The 23,867-nt window shown below is 40.0% G+C and overlaps 1 protein-coding gene across 1 annotated transcript in view; it reads right to left on the bottom strand.

Annotated features, from left to right (window-relative positions):
• The window catches only part of sorcs2 (sortilin-related VPS10 domain containing receptor 2), a gene marked incomplete at both ends in the record, with an annotated part of 372,429 nt that overhangs the window by 86,876 nt on the left and 261,686 nt on the right, over window positions 1–23,867 (bottom strand). The window contains 3 exons of the mRNA XM_079257909.1: window positions 6,935–6,999; window positions 20,174–20,247; window positions 21,710–21,874. Coding sequence (XP_079114035.1) covers window positions 6,935–6,999; window positions 20,174–20,247; window positions 21,710–21,874 — 304 coding nt within the window. The remainder of the gene's footprint in view (window positions 1–6,934; window positions 7,000–20,173; window positions 20,248–21,709; window positions 21,875–23,867) is intronic.

Below are 23,867 nucleotides of genomic sequence, written 5' to 3'. Positions count from 1 at the left end.
GTCTGACAAATGGTCAGATCCATAACTGTCGTCAGGGATAGATTAGCAGGCTGCAGTATACATCACAATCATAACGAAATAATTTAATACTTACATTTATACAAATGAATCGCCGCCTGGACTATTTACCTGGTAAACTGATGGAAAGTCCATCCTCTTCCGCTACGTCAGCAAAATGGCATCGATTTAGTGCGCGAAGTGTCCATCGTTCCACACTGTGTTTATGGGCGGGTTTAGGGCAGCATCCGGGTACTTTCAGTGCACTGAGTTTTTTGCACAAAAGTTAGTGTAAACGCACTACACACTGAAACATAGTGCGCAAAGTAGTGTTAGTGCGCTGATTGAGACACAGCCTTATTCTTCACGGTTACATGACCGGGATGACACCACTTGTTGTTCACAAGCAAGGCAAGTCCACCACCTTTTGATTTTCCACACAATGCGGTGTCTCTGTCCGCCCTTATCATTGTGAAGCCGGCTATGTTGACATGCGAGTCGGCAATACTCTCCGCTAGCCACGTCTCGGTCAAAAAGTACAAGCAACACTCATGGTACAATCTGTCAGTCTTTACCAGTGCCTCCAACTCCTCGATATTATTTGGTAAAGAATTGACATTGCCCATTATAACTGATGGTATAAATGGCTTCTACCGCCATCTCCGTGCCTTAAACTTAGCTCCAGCTCTGCATCCACGGAGAGATTTCTTGATTTCTGGTGGGATACAGTGCTTGATTCCCCCCGAATTGCGTCGCCAGCAGAGTAGTTCATCCCTCGAGTACTTAAACATGCACATTTTAGAAAATAAAACTCACTTTCACCACTCTTTCTCAGACACAAACAGGAGCCACTCGGACTTGCTGCCACCGCAGTTGGCGCATGCGTCGATGTGCAAAAGCTGGTATCATTGTTGAACATCCACCCAGCAACGACACTGACTCTGACGACAAAGATAGAGAACCTGCTATGCTTGATGGCGAAACAGACCTGTTGTTTAATTCTGAAACAGAAGATGAGGACTTTGATGGATTACTTACAACAGACTGATGAAAAAAACCCGTGTGTATTTTAAAATAAGTACAGGTACTGTTTTGAATAAAGTTCAACCAAACTCAATTTTATTCAATATATTTATTTTCTTCTAAAGGTATGGTGAATAAAAAGGACACTTTTGTAATTGTGTACTTGTTAACAGAGGTTGAACTTTAAGTTTTATATTTTTTACTTTATATTGAGCAGTTTGATAAATGAAAATAATGCATTTATTCCACACTGTTCATTTTTTTATTCATTTATATTTTTCATCCAATAAGTTGTGATGTTTTTCTGGTGTTCTGACTTTGATATATTAGAGAAAGTTTTTTTTTTCTCCTTTGTGTAGTGCCATTTTTCTTAATTGTTATTTAATCTTCAGTTATAATAGCTTTGTGATTTTTATGTTTAAATGTTGAAGTTCTGTGTTGCAGGAAAATGACTGGTGATGTTCGGGTTGCTAAATTTTGATTGGCTGTTAGACTCGGTCTATAATAAACAAAAAGAAACACAGTCTTTTGACCTACACTGCTTTTAATTTTGAGTGTAGAAAGATCTGGATTCAAGTTTCTTTGTGTAATTTTTGTTTTTGTTTTTATCATTAAAATGACCAAAAGAAGAAGTGGTTTCTGGACTTTCTGTTTCCTGAAGAATGTGTGTTGAGTACAAAAGAACCCTGAGGTCCAAAGCTAATGGGTCAGCTCTGCTGCACCCACATGTAGTAATGAAAATAATATTGAGTATCGAGCACCATCCTTAGGTTAAAATTGAGTTTAACCATAGTAATATGGAATGAGAATATATTGATTAATTTCCTTCACAGCTTTTCCCCTTCACCATCTCATTGTACTATTCCGACTCAGCTTTTAAAGAACAAAACGACTGGCCATGTGAAATGACTGTCAGGGCCAGGGAAGAGAACATATTCAGGGCCAGGGAAAAGAGAAAATATCTTATAGAGACAAGATTGAATGCATGTGATTTGTAAACTTTGTGAATATGTACATAAATGTAGTGTGCTCATGCTTTAGTTTCGCTAATGACACATACAGACAGAAACTTTGTGTTTGTCGCCCCCTTCATGACTCATCCATCAAAGACCCAACTCTGTCTCTCTGGAGTCCTGTCTCCTGTCAGTCCTGGACTGACAAAAGACTGTAGTTCTTTATGCACACAGAGACTGTCAACTCTTCTGGGTTTTTTTTTCTTTTATTGTGACAAGCCATTAACCTTGGCCTTGCCATGTGTGAAGGGTGTTGTGAACAGACTGCTTTAGCATGCCTGATTGCTCCAGCCCCCTTGACTCTCGATGCAGCTGGGTACAGAAGAAAGGAGACAAAAAAGGAGAAGGAGGAGACAGCCATGTGGTAATGCCAAGCCCGCTGAAGAGCTCCCAAGCCTGGGAAGTTGGCCCAAACAGACAGACCTTCCTTCACAAACACAACCAATTTTGTTCAGGAGGAGGAACAACAGGTTGAGAGACTCAAAGCAGGTGAATCTCAGCTGAGTATAAACACGTGGAGATTTGCAGTCTCATGCCAGCAAACATGCAGTCTCACATGTACATTGCCATTACCACTCAGAGGGGAGTTGAGCTCTAACCTGTCTATGTCACTCAGGTGATAAAATGATACAGAATTGTTGCCATTACTCGAGGGCCGTCCTCCTTAATTTACCCATTGACCCCCCCACATATTAAGACTGTGAAGTTACCCTTAAAAAGATCAACCATCATATCTACTGTTACCTGCATTTAAATAAAAACCTGCATTAAGAAGTAAATATTACAATAGCCCAACTTGGTGTGAATAACAAAGAACTAAATGTTGTTTTCAGATTTTAATCAGTAAAACTTGTAAACAGAAAAAAACCCAGAATTTCAGAATGTTTACAACATTTTCCCTCAAATGAGGATGATTCCTATTAAAAATTTAAGACCATAAACGATGCAATTAACCTTTAACAATTATTGAAATCTAATTCATTTTCAGAAAACCTTTTTGATAACAACTAACACAATGTCCTCTGAAATCCTTGGAATTCTGCACATTAGATTGAATCCAAGAGTAATTATGCCTGGAGATAATACAGTGAACTATTTAGATAGATAAAGCGAATACAAATAAAAAGGTTTCTAAAAAGTAATTCATCTAAATGTCTTAAATCTGAATGTTCCTTAAAGCAATAATACTGAATTTTGGAAGATTATTTTTAATTTTGTAGCCGTCTTGCATCCCTCTCTCTGCGTCAGGGGTCACCAGATCCCATCCTCAAGGGCTACCATCTTGCAGGTTTTAATGTTTCCTCATTGAAACACACCTGACCCAAATCAATGGCTCATTAACAGACAGGTGCAGAATCTGACAACAAATTGAAGGAGAATCTTATCATTTGATTTAAAGCTGGGGTAGGTAATCTTGTTAAGAGATTTTTTTTTTACTCTGGGTGAAGTGGTTCCCTGTCCTGATAGTAGTCTATACATTTTGTAATAATGAACAATAAGAAATATCACTGAGTCCATGACATGGGTCACAATCACCATTTTTCCTGCTCAGAGCAAGCAGAAATAAACAGGGATTTGAAGAAAAATCCTGTATAAAATAATTTGTTTAACTTCATTAGGAAAAAGCACTGTTTAATTATAAATGATTCAGTCGGTTGAGGTGAGTTACTGCTTCAGTTTCTGTCTTGGTTTCAGGTTATTGTTTGAACTGCTCGTGTCAAACAACCATACAATCAAACAACAGTTGAGGCTATGACAGGGGTCACACCCATTTATTGCTGCTCTGATGTAAAGCAGAAAGACATGGCTTCAACCAGCTGCAATCAAGCAATCCAGGTACTTGACCATACATGGTGTACTAAAAAGTCAGCCATTGTATCAGCCCTTGTTGGATTAAGTCCACATAGTGCAAAGACCTGTGAGTCTACCTGTGTTAGTACACAGAGCAAAGGCATAAGCTATATCCTCCTTACAACCAAGTAAACACACAATGTGCTTCAAACCTGTCAGATATAGATAAGACCAAGATGTGTCACCCATAGACAACATAATTCACCCAAACACCTTGCTCTTCTGGATGAGAAGGTAGTACAGGCATTCTTACTTCCAAAAAGTGGAATTTTGCCAATATATTCTAGTCATATACCAACCTCTGGAAGGCAATATACATATTGTTTCTGAAATGGACATGACACTCTGATATTCCTGATAAAACAAACATTCACATTGGCAAAACATGGGCAAACGGGAGTAGGTAGAGCAGTAGTGTTGTCAACTGATTTAATGTGAGACTCAATGAGATTTGACAGGATCAACATGGCATGCTACTGAAACAAACAGACAAACCCTTTGCAGCCAGATTAACAAAGAAAAACAAACTCAATATTCCAAACCACTTCAACTTGTTGGGAGGATTAAGTAGGTCTTCAAAGACCCACAACACCTAGGATCGAGGTCTGAAGTTTTGTGCAGATATCTTGTTTTATGTGGGAGTTATATCAATTTTGTGTTTCATGCCGAGAGCCGTAATTGTAGTGTCAATATGATAAAGTCTCAATTGAATGGGTAAGGCCAATCAATGAATTATTGAAGTGGGTACGATCCATCCATACTGGGACTTACGTTACATGTTTTCATATGACAGTTCACAGTGGGACTGTCATCACCCTTGCCAAATTTGGTGGGGATCAAATGTTTAATGGCTTGGTTATAGGTACTTGAGTCTTTTAATGTCTCAACCTGAGAGGGTCTCACACATTGTGAAGAAATTTCAAGTGTTTGAGATTGATAGTTGATGAGAAGGACCACCCTGTCAGGAATCTGGGTTCCCTCGGGGCACCATGTTTATCAGAGGGTGCTAGACGTCCTTTCCTGGAGGGTGATTCGCCACAGGTGTTTGGTCCTGCACATCTGGAGAAGATTTGTCATCATCTGCACTATATATGGAGCTGTCTGTCAGTCCTTCTTCACTTGAGTGTTGAGCCCAGTGGTAAAAGGTCTCCTGTGGTCTCCTTGAGTACCCTTGTGGTCTAGTGCTACTAACTGATTTTCTGTATACTTTCCCTAGTGATATCAGCCACCTGGAACCTCCTGAGCTCCCTGTGTTTATCCAGCAGTTTTCTCCAGGAACCAGCCGTGCCATAACTAACCACCTGGTAATCCTAACAACTAGCAGCCCTCCGGATCTGGACACAAATCATTCTGTGCAACCTGTTCCGCCCTCCAACAATTTACCATCACACACACATCCCTTCTGGATCTCCTGACATCACCCAGACAATCTACATCCCCTAACAAGTAAGAAATTTCTACACTTCCTGGAAATCTCCTATTTAACTCAGCTCCCATATCTATCTTTGCAGTGAACCTCTGGTTTCAAGCTTCTGGATATCTCGGACACCACATCCTTCATTTCCAATAAATCCTTTTCTCAATTGCTTCAATTGCATGTGGGTAAAAAAACACTTAAAAACATGACACACCCAATGTGAAAAAAGCACTTCGTGTTGGAACTGGCCGATGCTTAAGCCTAGACCAGAAATTATCATATCCTCCTGACTACCAGGGGAAAAAAAAAGTGTAACTACAAATGTTCACAACAGAGGACATTGCTTAAACTTTTAAATATTATGGTAAAATATAGTTATATTTATCTAAGAAATGATTTAATGTGTTTATAAGATATTCAATGAAACTATAACTACAAAATTTCAAGTAAAAATCATCACAAAGAAAAGTATTCTGCACTTTTGCTCTTCCCATAAAACATGGTTGTTGCAATGGAGGCCATTTTTCTTGAAGAGAGAAAGTTCACAAAGCCCCACCCCCACAAATAAGGACCATTTAAAAGCACTAAATGTCCTCTTAAAAGACCAAAAGATATTAGCTCAGTAGCATTTAGGGAGATAAAAATATTTAGGTTTACAAAGGTCCTCCACAGAGAACAAATTGAACTACTGGTAGTCAGGAGGATATCAATTTATTCAGGACCAGGCCTTGATTAATCCCTATTAGTTTTATGGTGATAGGCTCAAAATGGAGGGATTCATTGTGATTTTGATGTCAAAATTTGCCATTGCAGTACGGTCACGCTATGCAGCATAGAGCAATGCTTTTCACAGGATCTTTTCACCAACATGTTTTCAGCTTTCTTACCCAATTTGAACTTGGTAGCGTCCACCAAGCAAGAGTAACAAACACTTCTGGTTGCCGGGGGGGGGGGGGGGGGGGGGGGGGGGGGGGGTTGTGGCTGGCTAATTGATAATCCAATTATTGACATACTGATCTTGTTAGGGACTGGGATTGTCATATATAGCAAATTTGGTGCAGATATCTTGTTTTATGTGGGAGTTACATCAATTTAACGCTTAAATGGTGAGATATCAAACTTTTAGGCCCTGCCCCTCCTACACGCCTTGGATTCTGTAAACATTTAGCACAAGTTTTGACACGTGTTTCCTGAGCATGCTGACCAATATTGGTGTGAGTTGGATAAAAGCCCTATGAAAAAAAACATCAAAGCCCTAGGACGACTGATCAAATGTAAGGTGAGTAAAACACAAACGGCAATTTTGACCTAAAAAGGCTGCCGGTTGACTTTTCATCACAACATGAAGAGGATTTTTTGTTTGCCCTGGCAAGTAGAATGTGTGTATCAATTTTCATGAAGATTGATGACATGTTCTAAAATAGGTGGCACTGTTGTTCAATTTCACACAGTTCTGGGCAAACCAAAATACAAAATTTGTGACATTTCAATGAGTGGTTTGCAAGATTTGGTTCAAGGCATGTTCAGGCCCCCCCAAAATGCAATTCATTTGTCCAGAAATGCTTCCATTTTAACAGGTCTTTGCATGGCCTTCAGTGCTCTGGTCTAATAAAGAGATGGAAAATTAAAGCACCTCCACTTGTATCTTGCATTTCCATATGTACCAGGTCAGGATCCATATCCACGTCAGCTACAGACCTGGAATACACAGAAGAATTACATAAATAAAAACACTTTATAAGGCAATCTGACTTATTACCATTTTAAGATCAAACCTCTGTTGAGTTTTGACAAGACAAAAAGACAAAAACTAGAAAGCCTTTAAATAAAACAAAAATCAAACTATTATTTAAAAAAAGCAGTACAAAATGGTTAACATAACAAAAGCAAACTTTTAGTAATGGTTGACTTTCCTGCTCTGTCATACCTGTGCTCACTATCAGTCTGATTCCATGCACTTGGGTTTTCCTAATTGTTTCCCTGTTTTACCCGTGTCTTCCTCTCAGCTAAACTTTGGACAGTCATGTCCCAAATTGAAGTCCAGCATTCCCTCTAAAATTTTCCAAGGTTGTCAACTAAGGGCTACTAAATGTTTGCGTGTACTAAAATGTGCAAACTCACCGCACACGCAAACGAAAGTTCAAACTGATTCACTTACAACGCCCACTGAGGGTTGCTAAATAGTGTGTCTCTATCATTTAGAAAGTCTCATAGAAACTGTTGCCTATGTTGAACAGGTTTCACAGGGAGGTGCGAACAATGTCTGTTGTTGCACTCACATTTCAACTGATTCATCTCACGAGCCTTTATGCGGAAGAGGCAAGCTTGCAGAGAAATCTAATTCACCTTTCCTAGTATCTTTGATAAAAAGCATAGATGAAGCTGCTTCTAGTAAAAAGCAGCTTCAAGTCACAGGATATGACAAGATGTGTGTCAAAATTAGAATTGATTTTGGCATCACTTTCACGCACTGGAGACAGCTTCGTGGGAACAAAGGACTGCAATCTAAAGCAGAGTTAGCAACGTTGCTACCAATAAGTTGGAATTTACCATAGGAATTTACACACAGTTAGCTGTTAGTAGTGAGATGTTAGCTGTAACTGAGCAGTGACTGATTTTGGTTGTGTCATTACATTGTTCTGTGAGTACAAACGTTATTTTGTCACTTAACTTCAGGATAAACGGTGATATGACGAGAAGCTGCGGTGTTAGTTGTTCTGTTGACCACAAAGTTAGTTGTTCTACATCAAACAAACACGGTGATACGTAAAAGGCCTCTATACTGGACCAAAACTTGCTACAGTTTGACAAACGTCCTGGATCTGGGAATTATGTTGCACAAATTATCGCTTTTGACGACAATGAGGGCTGCATGACATGAGACTGATGTTAAAATATTCTTCATATCTTAAAAAGTAAAGCAGCACAGATAGTTGAAAACATTTGAATAAAGTTTTACTCTTCACACAGATGACATGCTTTACTAACAACTGCTGGACTGCAAATGTTTCTATATTCATCTTCCTGAGAGTTTTTAAAAACTTAATTTTGTCTGACTTTCAGCTAGTTGGCATGTTTTCTAATGTGGGCTCGCTGGGCAGATCCATAATTTAAGTTTGCAAGGAAATGGAGAATGAGGCTTAGATAGATAGCTTGACAATACAAAGAAGCTGCAGGGCAGAGTGAGAACAGGAGGAAGAGGAAAAGCGTCCAAAGGAAGTGAGCAGTTTCAAGTTTTTGAGCACCTCATCAACCTATTACATTACCACAAATCCATTAATACAGATTTTCAAAATATACTGAAAGATTTCCACCAAACTGTAAATTTAAATTGATAAATTTCCTAGGATGTTACAGCTGTTTATATTCTTTGGTATCCTTTGTGTACTTGAGGAACAATGTACTGCCTCATTTCACAAAAAGTGCTTCTGTTGTACATATGCTCTGTGGGCCGATCACAGAGCAGCAAAATAAGCTGTTTATCTGATCAGAACCATAAAGTGCAGTCTGAGAATTTTCCCCAGCCCCGTAAAGATAGCGTGGAGATTGAAACCATCGTTCTTTTTCCATAAAAAGTTAACTAGCTATTAGGAGTCTGTGGCAGGATTGAAGGGTGAGTGGTGTGAAGGGATGAATAATACTGCTATCAATTGCCAATTAAATTTCTGAATTTTGAAAGCAAATGACTTCAAAGGAAATGGTGATCAATTCTAAGATATTACAGCATCCTATGTTTATTTGATCACAGCTCTGACTTTACAAGCCCCGTAAATACACCACAGCAAATATAAAATCAGCACTCATAGATGTTATTATAATGAAATCATTTTTGGGTGGGTTTTGATCATCTTTAGTACTCCTTTCAGTTGCTGACTTAGTCTTCCTGCTGGAGGACCATGAGATGCCCTTTATGTTTCTGTACAAGTGTAGCAGATGGTCTAGAATCTGAGATTGGATTGCAGTGTTTCCGATGTTCTGTATTTTTCTCCTCTTTGTGTTCTAATTATTTGCCTTTTTCTTTCTGTTCTCATTCTATCCTTTTCTGTTTTCTTCTCTAGAGAGGTCCAGCAGTACTATGTAAACATAGTGAAATAAACATTTATGCAAAATAAACAAACTAATACAATAAAATAAACTTAAATTATCTTTATAAATTTCCTATTAAAAAAGCAAATTTGCTCAACACAACAGAGCAGCCAGACCAAAAATTTGTTTTCTTTAATGTTGGACAGGACAAGTTAAAAAAAAAAAATGAAAGAATACATATTCAACAGGATTCATCCCATTGTGAGATGAATCCCATCTTTTATTAGGAGAGCTGGGATTCATCCCACAATGGATGGAGCAACTCTCATTTCTAGGAACATTGATCATTGTATTAGTCGTGAACAGTCATGGGTTTAATTGACTGAGACTAGGAAACAGAGTTGAAGTCTCACTTGCCTTTCTGTAATCTCACCCCTGTCGCCACACTCCCCAAAACCCATAATGATCTTTAAATCTTTAATCAGATATCTTTAAATCAGATATTGATTAGTCCTAAAATAGTTACAATACCTAACAACTGACCTAGTCTATCCCACCCAAGATGGAAAGCAGAGAAGCCACTTCTCCTAGTAGTAGTCTACCGTCCACCTGGATCCTACTCACAGTTCCTAACCGACTTCTCAGACCTCTTATCATACTTAGTGCTAAATACTGATAAAGTTATTGTTCTGGGGGATTTTAACATTCATGTTGATGATGAACATGACAGTTTAACTATTGCCTTTAATTCTACATTAAATTCAATTGGATTTTCCCAAAATGTCCACATACCGACTCATTCTCATCATCATACTCTGGCTCTTGTTCTGACATGCGGCATCAATAGTGATCAACTAACAGTTTTTCCTCGTAAACATTTTCTGTCTGATCATTTTAAATAACTTTTGAGTTTACTTTACTTGTTTACTGCTACTTGTTTACTACACAATGGCTGAGAAGAAAATTCATCATAGTCGATGTTTACTTTGTTACTTTGTGCGTCGGGATGGGGAGAGGAGGGGTGGGGGCGTCCGCACTGTTTCCTTTCCGTTGTTTCTTACTGTTGGTGTATTTACAGTGGTTCTGTTTGGTCTGCTAAAGACGTGAGACCTGGTTTGTTAGAAAACTTGGGGTCTCGGCTCTAAAACATAAGACCCCGGACTGGGGGAACTGTTCATGAGGGTGTCGTTCAGTCTGAGTTTGCATGAAAGCAAAAAGAGCAGCGATGAAAGAGACGCAGTGGTTCAACACCTCTATTTCCCTCCAGTTGTAAACATTTGTTCATAAATACAAAATCATAGAAAGAAAAAAAAATTGCTGCTGATTTATCTGCGTGTGTGTGGACCGCTTCCATACTGTGTGCGCATGCATGCAGGGATGCGTGTCTGTTAGAACATGCACTTATTACAGTTACAGTACTAATGTGGGATAAAAACTTCTTATTTGTCTTTATTATTCTGTCATCTGATTCAGAGTGGAAACCCAGCAGCTCTTCAGATGAAGAAGGACCAGCTCCTTCCAGAGGAAGACTACATTCCTGCCCTTCAGACCACCAGGACCCCTGCTCATCATAACAGCTACATATTCTGCTCTCCAGCTTTTTTACTTTACTTTCACAAACAGTCTTTATCAGACAATAGTTAAAATCTAATGTAAATATGTAAATTGTATTGTGTTATGGTGTTTTTATTATTACATTTTGTTTACATTACATAACATGGCATTACATTGTTTACATATATAAAAATGATGATGGTAAAACTTCCATCCATCCATCCATCCATTTTCTAAACCGCTTAATCCAATTCAGGGTCGCGGGGAAGCTGGAGCCTATCCCAGCTGGCTTTGGGCGACAGGCAGGGTACACCCTGGACAGCTCGCCAGTCCATCGCAGGATGGTAAAACTTATTCTGACTCTTTTATTATTATGCACATTAGAAAAAATAAGCTGTTACTGTGTTTATCCATCATCTGGTGAATTTCAATAATACTGATAGTAAATATTAATATAGAACAAGATTCATCTTGATGCCACCTTTCATTAGAGGTCTCATTGATGACTGTATGTTGAAGTGTTCTGGAGTTATAGCTTATTGAAGTTGGAGTATCCAAAGTGGCCATTTGGAGACTCCATTTGGAGGCTCCATTTGGAGCGCATGAACATACTTACAGTAAAGCCCTCTTAGAATAATAATTGTGGCTGCTATTGTCACCAAATTTTAACTTGTCATAGCAAAGGCTTCATGCTACACCTCCATCTGATTTTCCAGTCCATATCTCCATCTGCATGTGCAGCATGTTGACAAAGTAGAAGAGAAATTCAGACAAGGGAAAAAACCAGAAATTTCCTTGTGTTCCAACTTCAATAACTTTATGCTGGTTACAGTTACAATAAATTTGAAAGCTCAGGGTGAAACTTTAGAGTGTTTTCTTTAAAAAGAAACCATGCTTTTGAATATACTCCAAAGGGTTCAAGAACAGAATCTACTTTAATTTGGGTATGTCTTTTTCAGGCGTATTTGGCATTTTGGGGGGTGACTGTTAAGGGGTTAACCTGTGTTTTAGATTCCATCCCAACCAGATTATTCAAGGAAATATGTTTCTTAATCAATACATCTGTACTGGACCTGATCAATTCATCTCTATTAATGGGATATGTACCTCAATATTTTAAGACAGCTGTAATCAACCTTAAAAAACAACTCTGGATCCAGGAGTTTTAGCTAATTATAGACCAATATCCAATCTCCCCTTCTTGTCTAAAATTCTTGAGAAAACAGTTTCAACCCAACTATGCGCCTAATCTGAGAAGAAACAATTTGTTTGAAGAGTTTCAGTCAGGATTTAGGATCATAGCACAGAGACAGCACTGGTGAAAGTCACTAATGATCTTCTCATGGCTTCAGATAAAGGACTTCTGTCTGTACTCATTCTTTTAGATCTCAGTACTGCATTCAACACCATTGATCACAACACTCTGTTACAGTGGCTGAAACATGTCATTGGGATTAAAGGGAACACATTAGGCTGGTTCCAGTCATATTTATCTGATAGATTTCTGTTTGTAAATGTAAATGATGAGTCTTCCTCACACACCAGGATAAGTCATGGAGTTCCTCAGGGTTCTGTACGTGGACCAATAAATTTCACATTATACATGGTTCTCTTAGGAAATATCATCAGGCAGCATGGTATAAATTTTCATTGCTATGTGGATGACACTCAGATCTACCTTTCCATGAAGTCAGATGAAACCAATCAGTTTCTTAGATTACAAAGATGTCTTACAGACATCAAGACCTGTATGAATTTTCTCATTTTAAATTCAGACAAGACAGGGGTTGTTATATTCGGGCCTGAAAAATTTAGGACAAAAGTTATGTAATTAATCTGGATGGCATTAATTTGGCCTCATGTACCACTGTGAGAAATCTTGGGGTTATTCTTGACCAGAATTTGTCTTTTAACTCACATTTAAAACAGGTTTCTAGAACGGCCTTGTTCCACCTGTGTAATATTGCAAACATTAGGGGAATCTTGTCTCAGAAAGATGCAGAATAATTAGTCCATGCCTTTATTACTTCCAGACTGGATTACAGCAATTCCATATTTGTGAGTTACCCCAAATATGCCCTCAAAAGTCTCCAGCTGATCCAAAATGCTGCAGCGAGGATTCTGATGAGGACTAGCAGTAGAGATCATATTTTACCAGTTTTAGCCACTCCACACTGGCTCCCTGTTAAATCCAAGAAAAAGTTTAAAATTCTTCTTCATGTAAATCCACATGTCCACATATAAAGCTCTCCATGACCTATGCTCCATTGTACATAAAAGATCTTATAGTTCCAAATATTCCAAATAGAGCACTTCGCTCTCAGACTGCAGGTTTACTTGTGGTTCCCAGAGTCTCATGGAAGGGAGAGCCTTTAGCTATCAGGCTCCTCTCTTAAGGAACCAGCTCCCACAGACTCCCTCCACACCTTTAAGATCAAGTTGAAAACCTTCCTTTTTCACGATTCTTATAGTTAGGATATGAACATCTCATGATTGGAGTCTGCATGTACGGGACCCAACTGTCCAGGTTATGCTCTTTGCTCTTATAGTTATAGGTAGTCTAGCCATCCATTACTTATGTGGTAATGGGGACATCACCGCACAGCACTGAGAAGTACCTTGCTCTATTTTTCTAATGTATTAATGCATAAATATATGCTGTCTCTAATTTATTTCTCCTTTTTTCTGCAGGTCTTCCTGAATAAGTGCAGTTGTACATGTTGTTCTGTCTTATATATATGTATATGCATACATATATATATATATATATATATATATATATATATATATTATATATATATATGCATGTATACACACACACACACACACACACACACACACACACACACACACACACATATATATATATATATATATATATATATATATATACATATATATATACATACATATATATATATATATATATATATATATATATATATATATATATATATATATATATATATATGTATGTATGTGTGTGTGTGTGTGTGTATATACATACATACATATGTGTGTATACTTCCCAAAACACTTAAACAACACAATGTAACTCCAAGTCAATCACAATTCTGGGAAATTGAACTGTCCACTTAGGAAGCAACACTGATTGACATTCAATTTTACATGCTGTTGTGCAAATGGAAAAGACAGTAGGTGGAAATTATAGGCAATTGGCAAGACACATCCAATAAAGGAGTGGTTCTGCAGGTGGTGACCACAGACCACTTCTCTGTTCCGATGCTTTCTGGCTGATGTTTTGGTCACTTTTGAATACTGGTAGTGATTTCACTCTAGTGGTAGCATGAGTCTACAACCCACACGAGTGGCTCAGGTAGTGCGGCTCCAGGATGGCACATCAATGCAAGGTGCGGCAAGAAGGTTTGTTGTGTCTGTCAACAGAGTGTCCAGAGCATGGAGGCGCTACCAGGAGACAGGCCAGTACATCAGGAGACATGGAGGAGGCCATGGGAGGGCAACAGCCTAGCAGCAGGACCACTACTCCCTTCTTTGTGCAAGGAGGAACAGGAGGAGCACTGCCAGAGCCCTGTGAAATGTTCTCCAGCAGGCCACAAATTTGCATGTGTCTGCTCAAACAGTCAGAAACAGACTCCATGAGGGTAGTATGAGTGTCCGACGTCCACAGGTGGGGGTTGTGCTTACAGCTCAACACCATGCAGGACGTTTGGCATTTGCCAGAGAACACCAAGATTGGCAAATTCCCTGTGCTCTTCACAGATGAAAGCAGGTTCACAATGAGCACACGTGACAGACGTGACAGAGTTTGGAGATGTCGTGGAGAATGTTCTGGTTCCTGCAACATCCTCCAGCATGGCAGTGGGTCAGTAATAATGTGGAGTGGTATTTCTTTGGAGGGTTGAGCAGCCCCCCATGTGCTTGCTAGATGTACCCTGACTGCCATTGGGTTCTGAGATGAAATCCTTGGACCCCTTGTGGGACCATATGCTGGTGCGGTTGGCCCTAGGTTTAGTCTAGAGGAGGGAGGGAGATGGGGAGATGGTCAAGAGCGTGTGCTACAAACGTATACTTGTCCTTGGGCTTCCCACCTCTTGTATTGTGGTGCCAGGCTATGGTGGTTTTTCAGGGGGTATGGGTGTCTTGGGGCCTGTGGGGTGCTGGCTCTCCTAGCAGCCTGCGCTTTGGCGGCGTGAGCCGAGCCTGCTCGCAGTCATCCTGTGCTTCTCGGTGCCCCTACCCCTTTGTGTCAGGGGGCTCCTGCATGGGGGCTTTCTCTGCTCTTGGCTTGGGGGACATCAGCTTTCTCTGCTTTGGGTGCATGGGCTCTGTGTTCGGTGGGCCTGCTGGGCCCTGCGGGCTTACTTACTTTTTTCTAGAAGCATCCTCCTTGATGCTTCAAGCCGTGATTGGGCTCCCCTTACAAGCACTCAGTTGATCCATGATGGCATAACCACAGGTTGCACATTAACATGTGCATGCCCACAAAAGTGTTAATCTTTTTACCTGCTTCCAACTAAATGTTGCTGATGTTTATATGTTAAGTCTCTCTGCAGTTATGTTTGATAAGAGTCGTGTGTGTTTTTTGCCTTCTTTACATATTGTTATTATTCCACTTTCTATATATTGCTTTACTATAAAATTGCAGTGGTTTATATTGTTTTTGTGAATACTGTGTTTTGAGCAGCTTAGACATACTTTTCTCTTTCTTTTTTCTTTTCTTTCCTTTTCTTTTTTTTCTTTTCCCCTGCTTGCTTGATATGACAGTGCTTGACCTAGGTCAAGCACTGTCATATCAAGACCGATAATGATTTCTATGAAATCAATGATTAAAATATTCAGAATATTAAGGGCAGCCATATACATGACCTGTCTGCTAGCGTCTATGTTGTCAGGGGCTTCATGCACCTGGTAGGGTCACCCGTGGCAAACAGGTGTCTAGGGGAGGGACCAGACCAAGCACGGCTCATAGTCATCTACGATGACGACAAGAATGGGCATAAATGTTCCCTTGCCCGGATGCGGGTTGCCGAGGCCACCCTCTGGAGCCAGGCCTGGGGGTGGGGCACGAGAGCAAGCATCTGGTGGATGGTTGCTCATGGGGCCCGGTTGGGCTCAGCCCAAAAGGGTTACATGGGCCCCGTGGGCTCCCCATCTGCGGGAGGAGCCGTAGGGGTTGGGTGCAATGTGAGCTGGGTGGCAGCTCGGGGCGGGGACCCTGGTGGTCTGATCCCCGGCTGCAGAAGCTGACTCTAGGGATGTGGAATGTCACCTCTCTGGTGGAGAAGAAGTCTGAGCTTGTGCGTGAGGTTGAGCAGTTCCGGCTAGATATAGTTGGACTCACCTCAACGCATGGCTTGGGCTCCGGAACCAGTACCCTCGAGAAGGGGCTGGACCTTCTTCCACACTGGAGTTGCTCATGGTGAGAGGCGTTGAGCAGGTTTGGGGATTCTCATCAGCCCCCGCCTTGGCGCCTGCACGGTGGGATTTACCCCGGTGGATGAAAGGGTAGTCTCCCTACGCCTTCGGATATGGAGACGGGTTCTGACTGTTATCTGTGCTAATGCACCGAACAGCAGTTCAGAGTACCCACCCAATCTGCAGTCCTTGGAGGGAATGTTGGAGGGTGCTCCTTCTGGGGACTCCATTGTTCTGCTAGGGGACTTCAGTGTTCACGTGGGCAATGACAGCGAGACCTGGAGGGAGTGATTTGGAGTCAGGTCCTGCCTCAAGTGGAGGACTTTAAACATCTCAGGGTCTTAAAGAGTGAGGGAAGGATGGAGCATGAAATCGACAGACAGATCGGTGCGGCATCTGCAGTAATGCGGGCTCTGCGCCGGTCTGTCGTGGTGAAGAAAGAGCTGAGCCAGAAGGCGAAGCTCTCGATTTACCAGTCGATCTACATTCCTACCCTCACCTATGGTCATGAGCTGTGGGTCGTGACCGAAAGAACGAGATCTCATATATAGGCAGCTGAAATGAGTTTCCTCCGCAGGGTGGCCGGGCTCTCCCTGAGAGATAGGGTGAGGAGCTCTGTCATCTGGGAGGGGCTCAGAGTAGAGCAGCTGCTCCTCCGAACCAGTTGAGGTGGCTCGGACATCTGGTCAGGATGCCTCCTGGACGCCTCTCTAGTGAGGTGTTCCAGGCACGTCCCCCTCTGGGAGGAGACCCCAGGGAAGACCTAGGACACGCTGGAGGAATTATCTCTCTCTCTTGGACTGGGAATGTCTCGGGACCTCCCCCACAGATTTGGCAAATGTGGCTGGGGAGAGGGAAGTCTGCGCTTCCCTGCTTAGGCTGCTCCCCCTGCGACCCGGCCCCGGTAGAAGATGGATGGATGGATGGGTGGAATATTAAAAGCAGCCATATACATGATCTGTCTCCCTTGACAGAACAAATCTGTCTGCCAAAAATATGGCACAATTTCTGGTTAAAAAAATATGCTGTTGGTCAGTAACACCATTGAATTGTTTTAATCTACTCCCTGAGGAAGAGTTTTATTTTGAAACCCTTAGCACAGGAATTGGATGTCTATATGTGAATGTTACAGTGTGATGTGGTTTTTGTAGTCCGAGTGGCAGTCATGACGCATGTAATAAAGAACCAAGAAAGGGAGAGAGAGATAGAGAGATAGAGAGAGAGAAAAAGAACGGTACCCGACCAAATGCGACTCGGTTCCCATCATTTGTGTTAATGGGCCATTCAAAAAGATTCGGTTTGTTCATTACCGTCACAACTTTAATATGTAAAATAAAAATAAAACATATTGTGACAACATGAGGTGATGACACAGTAAAAAAATTATCCCTGGCATTAAAGATAAATGCTTTGATACCTATTACTTTGAGTTTTATTTCTACCATGTGGTGCTTTCAAATGTGTTTGGTCATAGAGTAATTCAAATTCCTTGACCAAATGGTATACATCTGTTAAGCCACTTCGTCCTACAATGGTAGGGGGCCTACTGAAACAGATCCCAGGGGGTCCCGTAAACAACTCCTGTAAGGACTAGTCACTCTTTCTGATGTCCTAGTTTTTCCTAAGGATTTTTTTGATTTGTAGAGCTTCTTTGCTGTAATGTGTGACAAAATAGGGTGTTTTTTCAGCCCCAAATAAAAGGCCTTGGTCATCCTTGGAGATCTGTAAATCTTGATCAGACATTTTTTTCACTCTGGGTGAAGTGGTTCCTCACCTTGATGGTAGTCCATTCATTTTGTAATAATGAAAAATAATAAATATAGTTAGACCCCTCAGTTTACTGTAAATTTGTGAAAACTCTGACCAATCCAAACGTTTGGACCTTTTATTTCATCAGCTTTTTCTCCCGACTCCTCTCCTGTCCTCCCACATTGCACACCTGATAGCCACACCCTGTATATAGATAGCATGTTAGGATGAAAATATAAAGTAGTGAAGAAGAAAATCTCAAGGCAAACATGGCTGAGAAAATGTATGAAGGATATCCCCTGACCCAGGTCGTTTTCTTTGCCTCCTCCTGCTAAACAGCCAAGAAAGAGAAAGTCGTTGGTGGAACGTCCCTGGATTACCCTCCTTGATCTTTTCCTCGGATTTTGTGGACACAGACCCTTGCCTTGTCTTTCAACCCCGAGCCTTGCCTATTGTCCTGGCCTGCTATTCCTGGTCTCTCGCCTCCTTCCTTTCTCTGTCTCTTGAACCTGGATTCTCTCTGCTGCTCAGTCCCCTCTGCCCCTTATTCTCATCTCTCATTCCTCATCCTCAAATAAACTGGTTTTTGTTCATGACTCCTTTGTGTGTGACTTCCAGGTCCTCACAGTAATCCATTATATTTTTACTGTGTAAGTACTAAAATGAAGAGTGGTTTTCTTTAGGCTTAACTTTATCAAATACCAAATTTTAATAATGTTAAATATTCATATTTCATAATAATATTGAGGCTACCCTGCTACAGGGCCAGCAGTGTGATGGAGGACGCTGTACCCACAGTGCTCCATGTGTTTCTGTCCCACCTGGACCAGTGGGGAAACACACATAGAGGCTTTTTGTGGATTATAGCTTCAAGCATAATACCATCCTTCTACATACAAGGTTGAGGTGGAGCAGCTGACAAAAGTGTTTTAAAATCATGCAGATGGAACAATCAGCTTCTTAACACATCAAAGACCAAGGAGCTGATCATAGACTTTCAGAGGAATAACAGACATTCCACCACTTTTGATCAGCAGGGAAAATGTGGAGAGGGTGGAGGACTTCTGCTTGCTGCCTGTTTGCATTGAGTAGGACCTGACCTGGACTGTGACCACCTCTGAGCTCCTGAAGAAGGCCCAGGAGAGACTTCACTTCCTGAGGATGCTCAGGAAGAGTTACACTACCCATAGACAGTTGCACTACTAGAAACATGTTGATGTACTGCATGTGTGTGGTACACTAGCTGCATAGTGGCTCTGAGTATGTCACTGCAAAGGGTCACAAACATGAACCACAAGCCAAAAGATCCTTGATTGCTGTTTTCTAACACTAAAAGAACTGCATCATTCCCACTTCCTCTGGGAGGCGAGCAAAATGATCCACATATATTTCAGAAAAAAGATATCCACCAAGTCATCCTCCTTCTATCGCAATAAAATGGTGGAACCATGGAATCCTGTGCCTAAATATGCACATCACATAAGATGTTAAATAAACTTTCCAGATCTATCTATCTATCTATCTATCTATCTATCTATCTATCTATCTATCTATCTATCTATCTATCTATCTATCTATCTATCTATCTATCTATATGTCTGTCTATCTGTGTATCTGGTGAATACGTCCTGAATGAATGTAAGGCTGTGCCATTGGGTAAAAATCCCAACTTGGGTGGAAATGAACAGGTTGGTGAAAGTCTGTGCTCTTTTATAGTTTTGTATATGTTTAATATGAGATTGCCATGTAATTTCATCTGTTGTGATACCAAGAAACTTGATTTCATAAGCCCTTTCTATGTGGACCCCAGCTATGTGAACCTGGACCTCTGGACAAAATCCACATCAACCAAACACAACATAAATTTACTTTTACTTAAATTTTGGGATAAATTATTGCTGTCAAACCATTTTTAATTTGTACATTTTAATGTTGGTGCTGTCAACCAACTGCAAATAATACCAATTTCAATATTTTCATCATTGATATAAAGAATAAATAATTTTCGTTGCAACGCTGACCCCTGGGGAACACCACAAGCAATGTTCAAATATGAAGACATATCAGATCACACAATTTCACAAGCTGTTGTCTTTTGCTGATATAACTTTCAGCCTTTTAACTAATACAATAAATTGAAGCTGACCAGAAGATCCTGTCCTTGGTCACTCGCTCTTGAAGTAAAGTCCATTTGTTGCCCAAATCTATTGATGCAAAAAGCTGAAAACACAAACAAGGATCACAATTAGATAGAAAACACCAACACAATATCTTAAGAGTTCAATTATAAACCCAATGTGTACCCTTTTACCAGCTGTGTCTTCTACAATGGAGTGTAAATTGAGAATCTTTAAAACAAAAGTCGATCCAATCAAACTACTGAAAATCAAGCTTCACTAAGTTAAAGTTCTGCTTAATTATGCATCACAACAGGTTTACTGCTTGTGTGTGTGTGTGTTGAAAACTTTCATGAACAGGACAGTGTATTTGTACTGAGGGGTGTGTTGGCTAAACCTGTTTGGATTGATCATACACTTAATGAAAGTCTACTGATTCTTACACGAGCTGTCCTTGAAAAGCTTGTTTGAGGTAAGGAAAAACACAGTTTCATTCACTGACTGAAGCCAACATCCGACTCAATACTGCTCAAAACAACTTTCTTATGGTTATCTGAAAATATGAGTCATCTTGGTGATAACAATTATGCATAGCACAGATTCCAAACACATTGATTCTATAGCTGTAAATAAAAAAGTTAAGGCTGAATTTGATAGCAACCTGTGGCTGGCTTAAATATGCTAGATTTATTTGTAATGGTCGGCCCTCACATTACTGTTTAATTAAAGGGTTTCTAAATATATAATTATCTCTTTTTTGTCTGAATGGATTTCATTCTTTGAATCCCCAGCCTGCCCTTACAGAATAGACCTAAAAATAATTTAGGAGAGGTAGGACAGATCATATCAAGCTTAGTGGTATACGCCTCATATTTCTCTTTAAAGTAAACAAAACATTTTCATAATATATTTTTCAACACAAGTGTTTAATGAACTACGACTGCATAGACTTTTGTTTACAGAAGAAGGTGGTGTGAATCTATTAAAAAGAAAAGCTGTACTTTTAGATTTTTGGACAGACACGAACATGCAACAAAAAGTTTCCTTGTTAAACTAATGAATAACTTTTTTTTATTAGCTTTTATACAGTTAGTTTATTTTTCTTTTAAAGATTAAAGAGTTAAATCTGTTATTTTTAGACAAATGTTTATTAATTGATCCCAAGAAGACACTCCCGCCCCACCCCCACTCACTAAAAAAAAAAAAAAAGAACTGGCTATCCACAGATAAGCATATCACAAAATCATAGTTTTGAATATTCTGTATCTAAATCTAAACTTGTTTTATGTTTCAGTCTAAATCATTTAAAAGATTTTGGTATGAAAGTCAATTGAGACCGCAAAATTACGACATTTAGCATGTATGAATATACATAATTTGTCTTGTGTTTATTTGCTATTTGCATAATTGTGTGGTAAATCATGTCTCAGCATCAGGTCATTGTTCTGCTGGTGTGTGGAAAAATATGAATTTGAAGTTTTGCTCTTCTGATTGCACAGCTGTTTTGCTGGTTTCATCCACACTGTTTTCTAGCTTGTTCTGCCCAGATTCATTATGACACCCACCCTGCCATCCTTGCAGTAGGCCAGGAGCTTGTCTTCTTCTTTGGGATGAAAAATGAGCGTGTCTGGTGTGAAGGCGATCAACTGCCGCTGGAAGGAGGAACCCTCGTCTCTGCTGATAAACAACATCTGATCTCGCTCATTTATGGATGAACCCACCATAACCACCTGAGAAGAAGCAGACAGAGCAGGGAAACAAGGTCAGAGGTGATAAGGTCAAAGGCTAGTAACCTGCATGTTATTCATCACTCAATCAGCAGTCTGGTGAAGTCGTTTTATATCAATACTTATGCATATTAATCCCCCCGGCTTGGAAATGTGTGTGCATGCATTCACATTTATTCAAGGCCATTTTCTGAGCTGTAAGAACTTTTCATCAGCTTTACTAGCTGCTTAGAACAGGGTGACACTCTATTGATTATCTGTTCAGTTTAATAGCTCAAAAATTATAAGCATTAAATATGGGGTGCAGTGGGACCAGCTAAAACCACCAAAACAATTAAGCCCTATTTAAAGCTCCCAATAGGTGAGATTGATTAAAATGAATGAGCTAGTCATGTTCAAAGGTAGTTCCAGTGGTGTTACCTGACTAGTGAGAGGTTCATGCTCAATACATATGTATGCTCATCATACTGAATAACTCAACTGTTTACAGTACAAGGAATGTTTTTCAGCTGGTTCCCCAGTCAGTAAATAATGACTGTTAATGACATAACCACTCATTTCGATTCCAAACTGACTTAGGAATGAAGAACTAATGCAAGAAAGGAAACACCAGTCCCTGGTATGTTAACAACAGCTGGGTTCAGATGTATACTCTGCACCACATTATTTGCCCTAAAGATTTCTTTCCTGAGCAGCTATCCACAGTTAACCAAAAGAAATTACACCTTTTGCCAAAGGTAGGTTCAACTTCTTCACTTGAATGATTTAATAGGTTAGGATCAGCTTGTAAAAAGGTGACATTGCTACTTCCAATTAGAGTTCAGCACTAGTCAGTGTACAATTTAAAACAATGTTCCCTGAGATAAACATTTTTCACGTGAGGGATGTACTCACTCATTCATTCATTCATTCATTCATTCATTCATTCATTCATTCATTCATTATCCGAACCACCTTGTCCGATTAAGGGTTGCGGGGAAGCTGGAGCCTAACCAAGTAGGCAGCGGGCAAGATGAGTGATGTACTATGAAGCAAAATTTAAATCTTTGGGAGGAAACCTGAACCTAAAGTCAGAGCCTTTAGCTTCACAGAACTTGCTTTTTTTCTACCACTGGCATGAGTAATGCATATGAAACTGATGCAGTAATTTAGGATTATCAATGACCTGGTGAAAACCTTCAGTGTATGAAAACGTAAGGAGCAGACAAGATTTAAGTTCTCACTACCCCAAGAAAACCTATTAGTCAAGCTGTTTGTGTCATACACATATTAACATTAATTCAGTTAAAAGAAAACAAAGCAAATAGAAATCACTTGGAAGCGACAACCACAGTGACAAAGTGAATGTGAAGAAGTTTGTAATATCATCAGACAAAATGATGTGATCCAGCCCAAGTCTGGAGCTGTGAAAAAAATGTTATAAATTGATATTACTCAGTTTGAAAGTTGAGTAGCAGGTGCTTCAGACACTGTCTGCAAACCACTGACTTTGCTTCAAATGGACTGGACTTTTGGTGGACGTAGATAGAAAGTCCATTGCAGACACATGATGTATCTATTTACTTATGTAAGGATGCATAATAATAAATTAAATAATAATAAAGCATAATTTAAAGTAAAGTCCTTCAACAGAACAAACTATGAAGACCGGCTTCTCGGCTCCAAGAACGATATAGAAACAATGGCTCCAGGAATGTACATGTCCCTATAAGTCAGAAGCACACAGTTTTACAGTCATAAATATTATGTAAGGATGTTTCTTTAAAAGGCAGATGATGGACAAGTTTGGTCTCTGGTGAAGCAGGAGCGCTGGTCCCAAATGCTCCAGTAATGAAGAAACATCGACTCTGTTTTTGATTGATTTCCCAATTTTCAGGATTCTTACCATGTGTGCAATTAGGCAGTATGCACCTCTGAGTAGCTTTCCTGAGCAGCACATTCTGTTAAATACTTATTATTTGTCTGGCAGCCAAAGGAAGGCCAACAAACATGAGTA

This window comes from Telmatherina bonti (assembly GCF_933228915.1).
Source record: "Telmatherina bonti genome assembly, chromosome: 18".
NCBI lineage: Eukaryota > Metazoa > Chordata > Actinopteri > Atheriniformes > Telmatherinidae > Telmatherina > Telmatherina bonti.
Note: the sequence above shows the minus strand (reverse complement) of the source record. Positions and strands in the feature narration are given on the sequence as shown.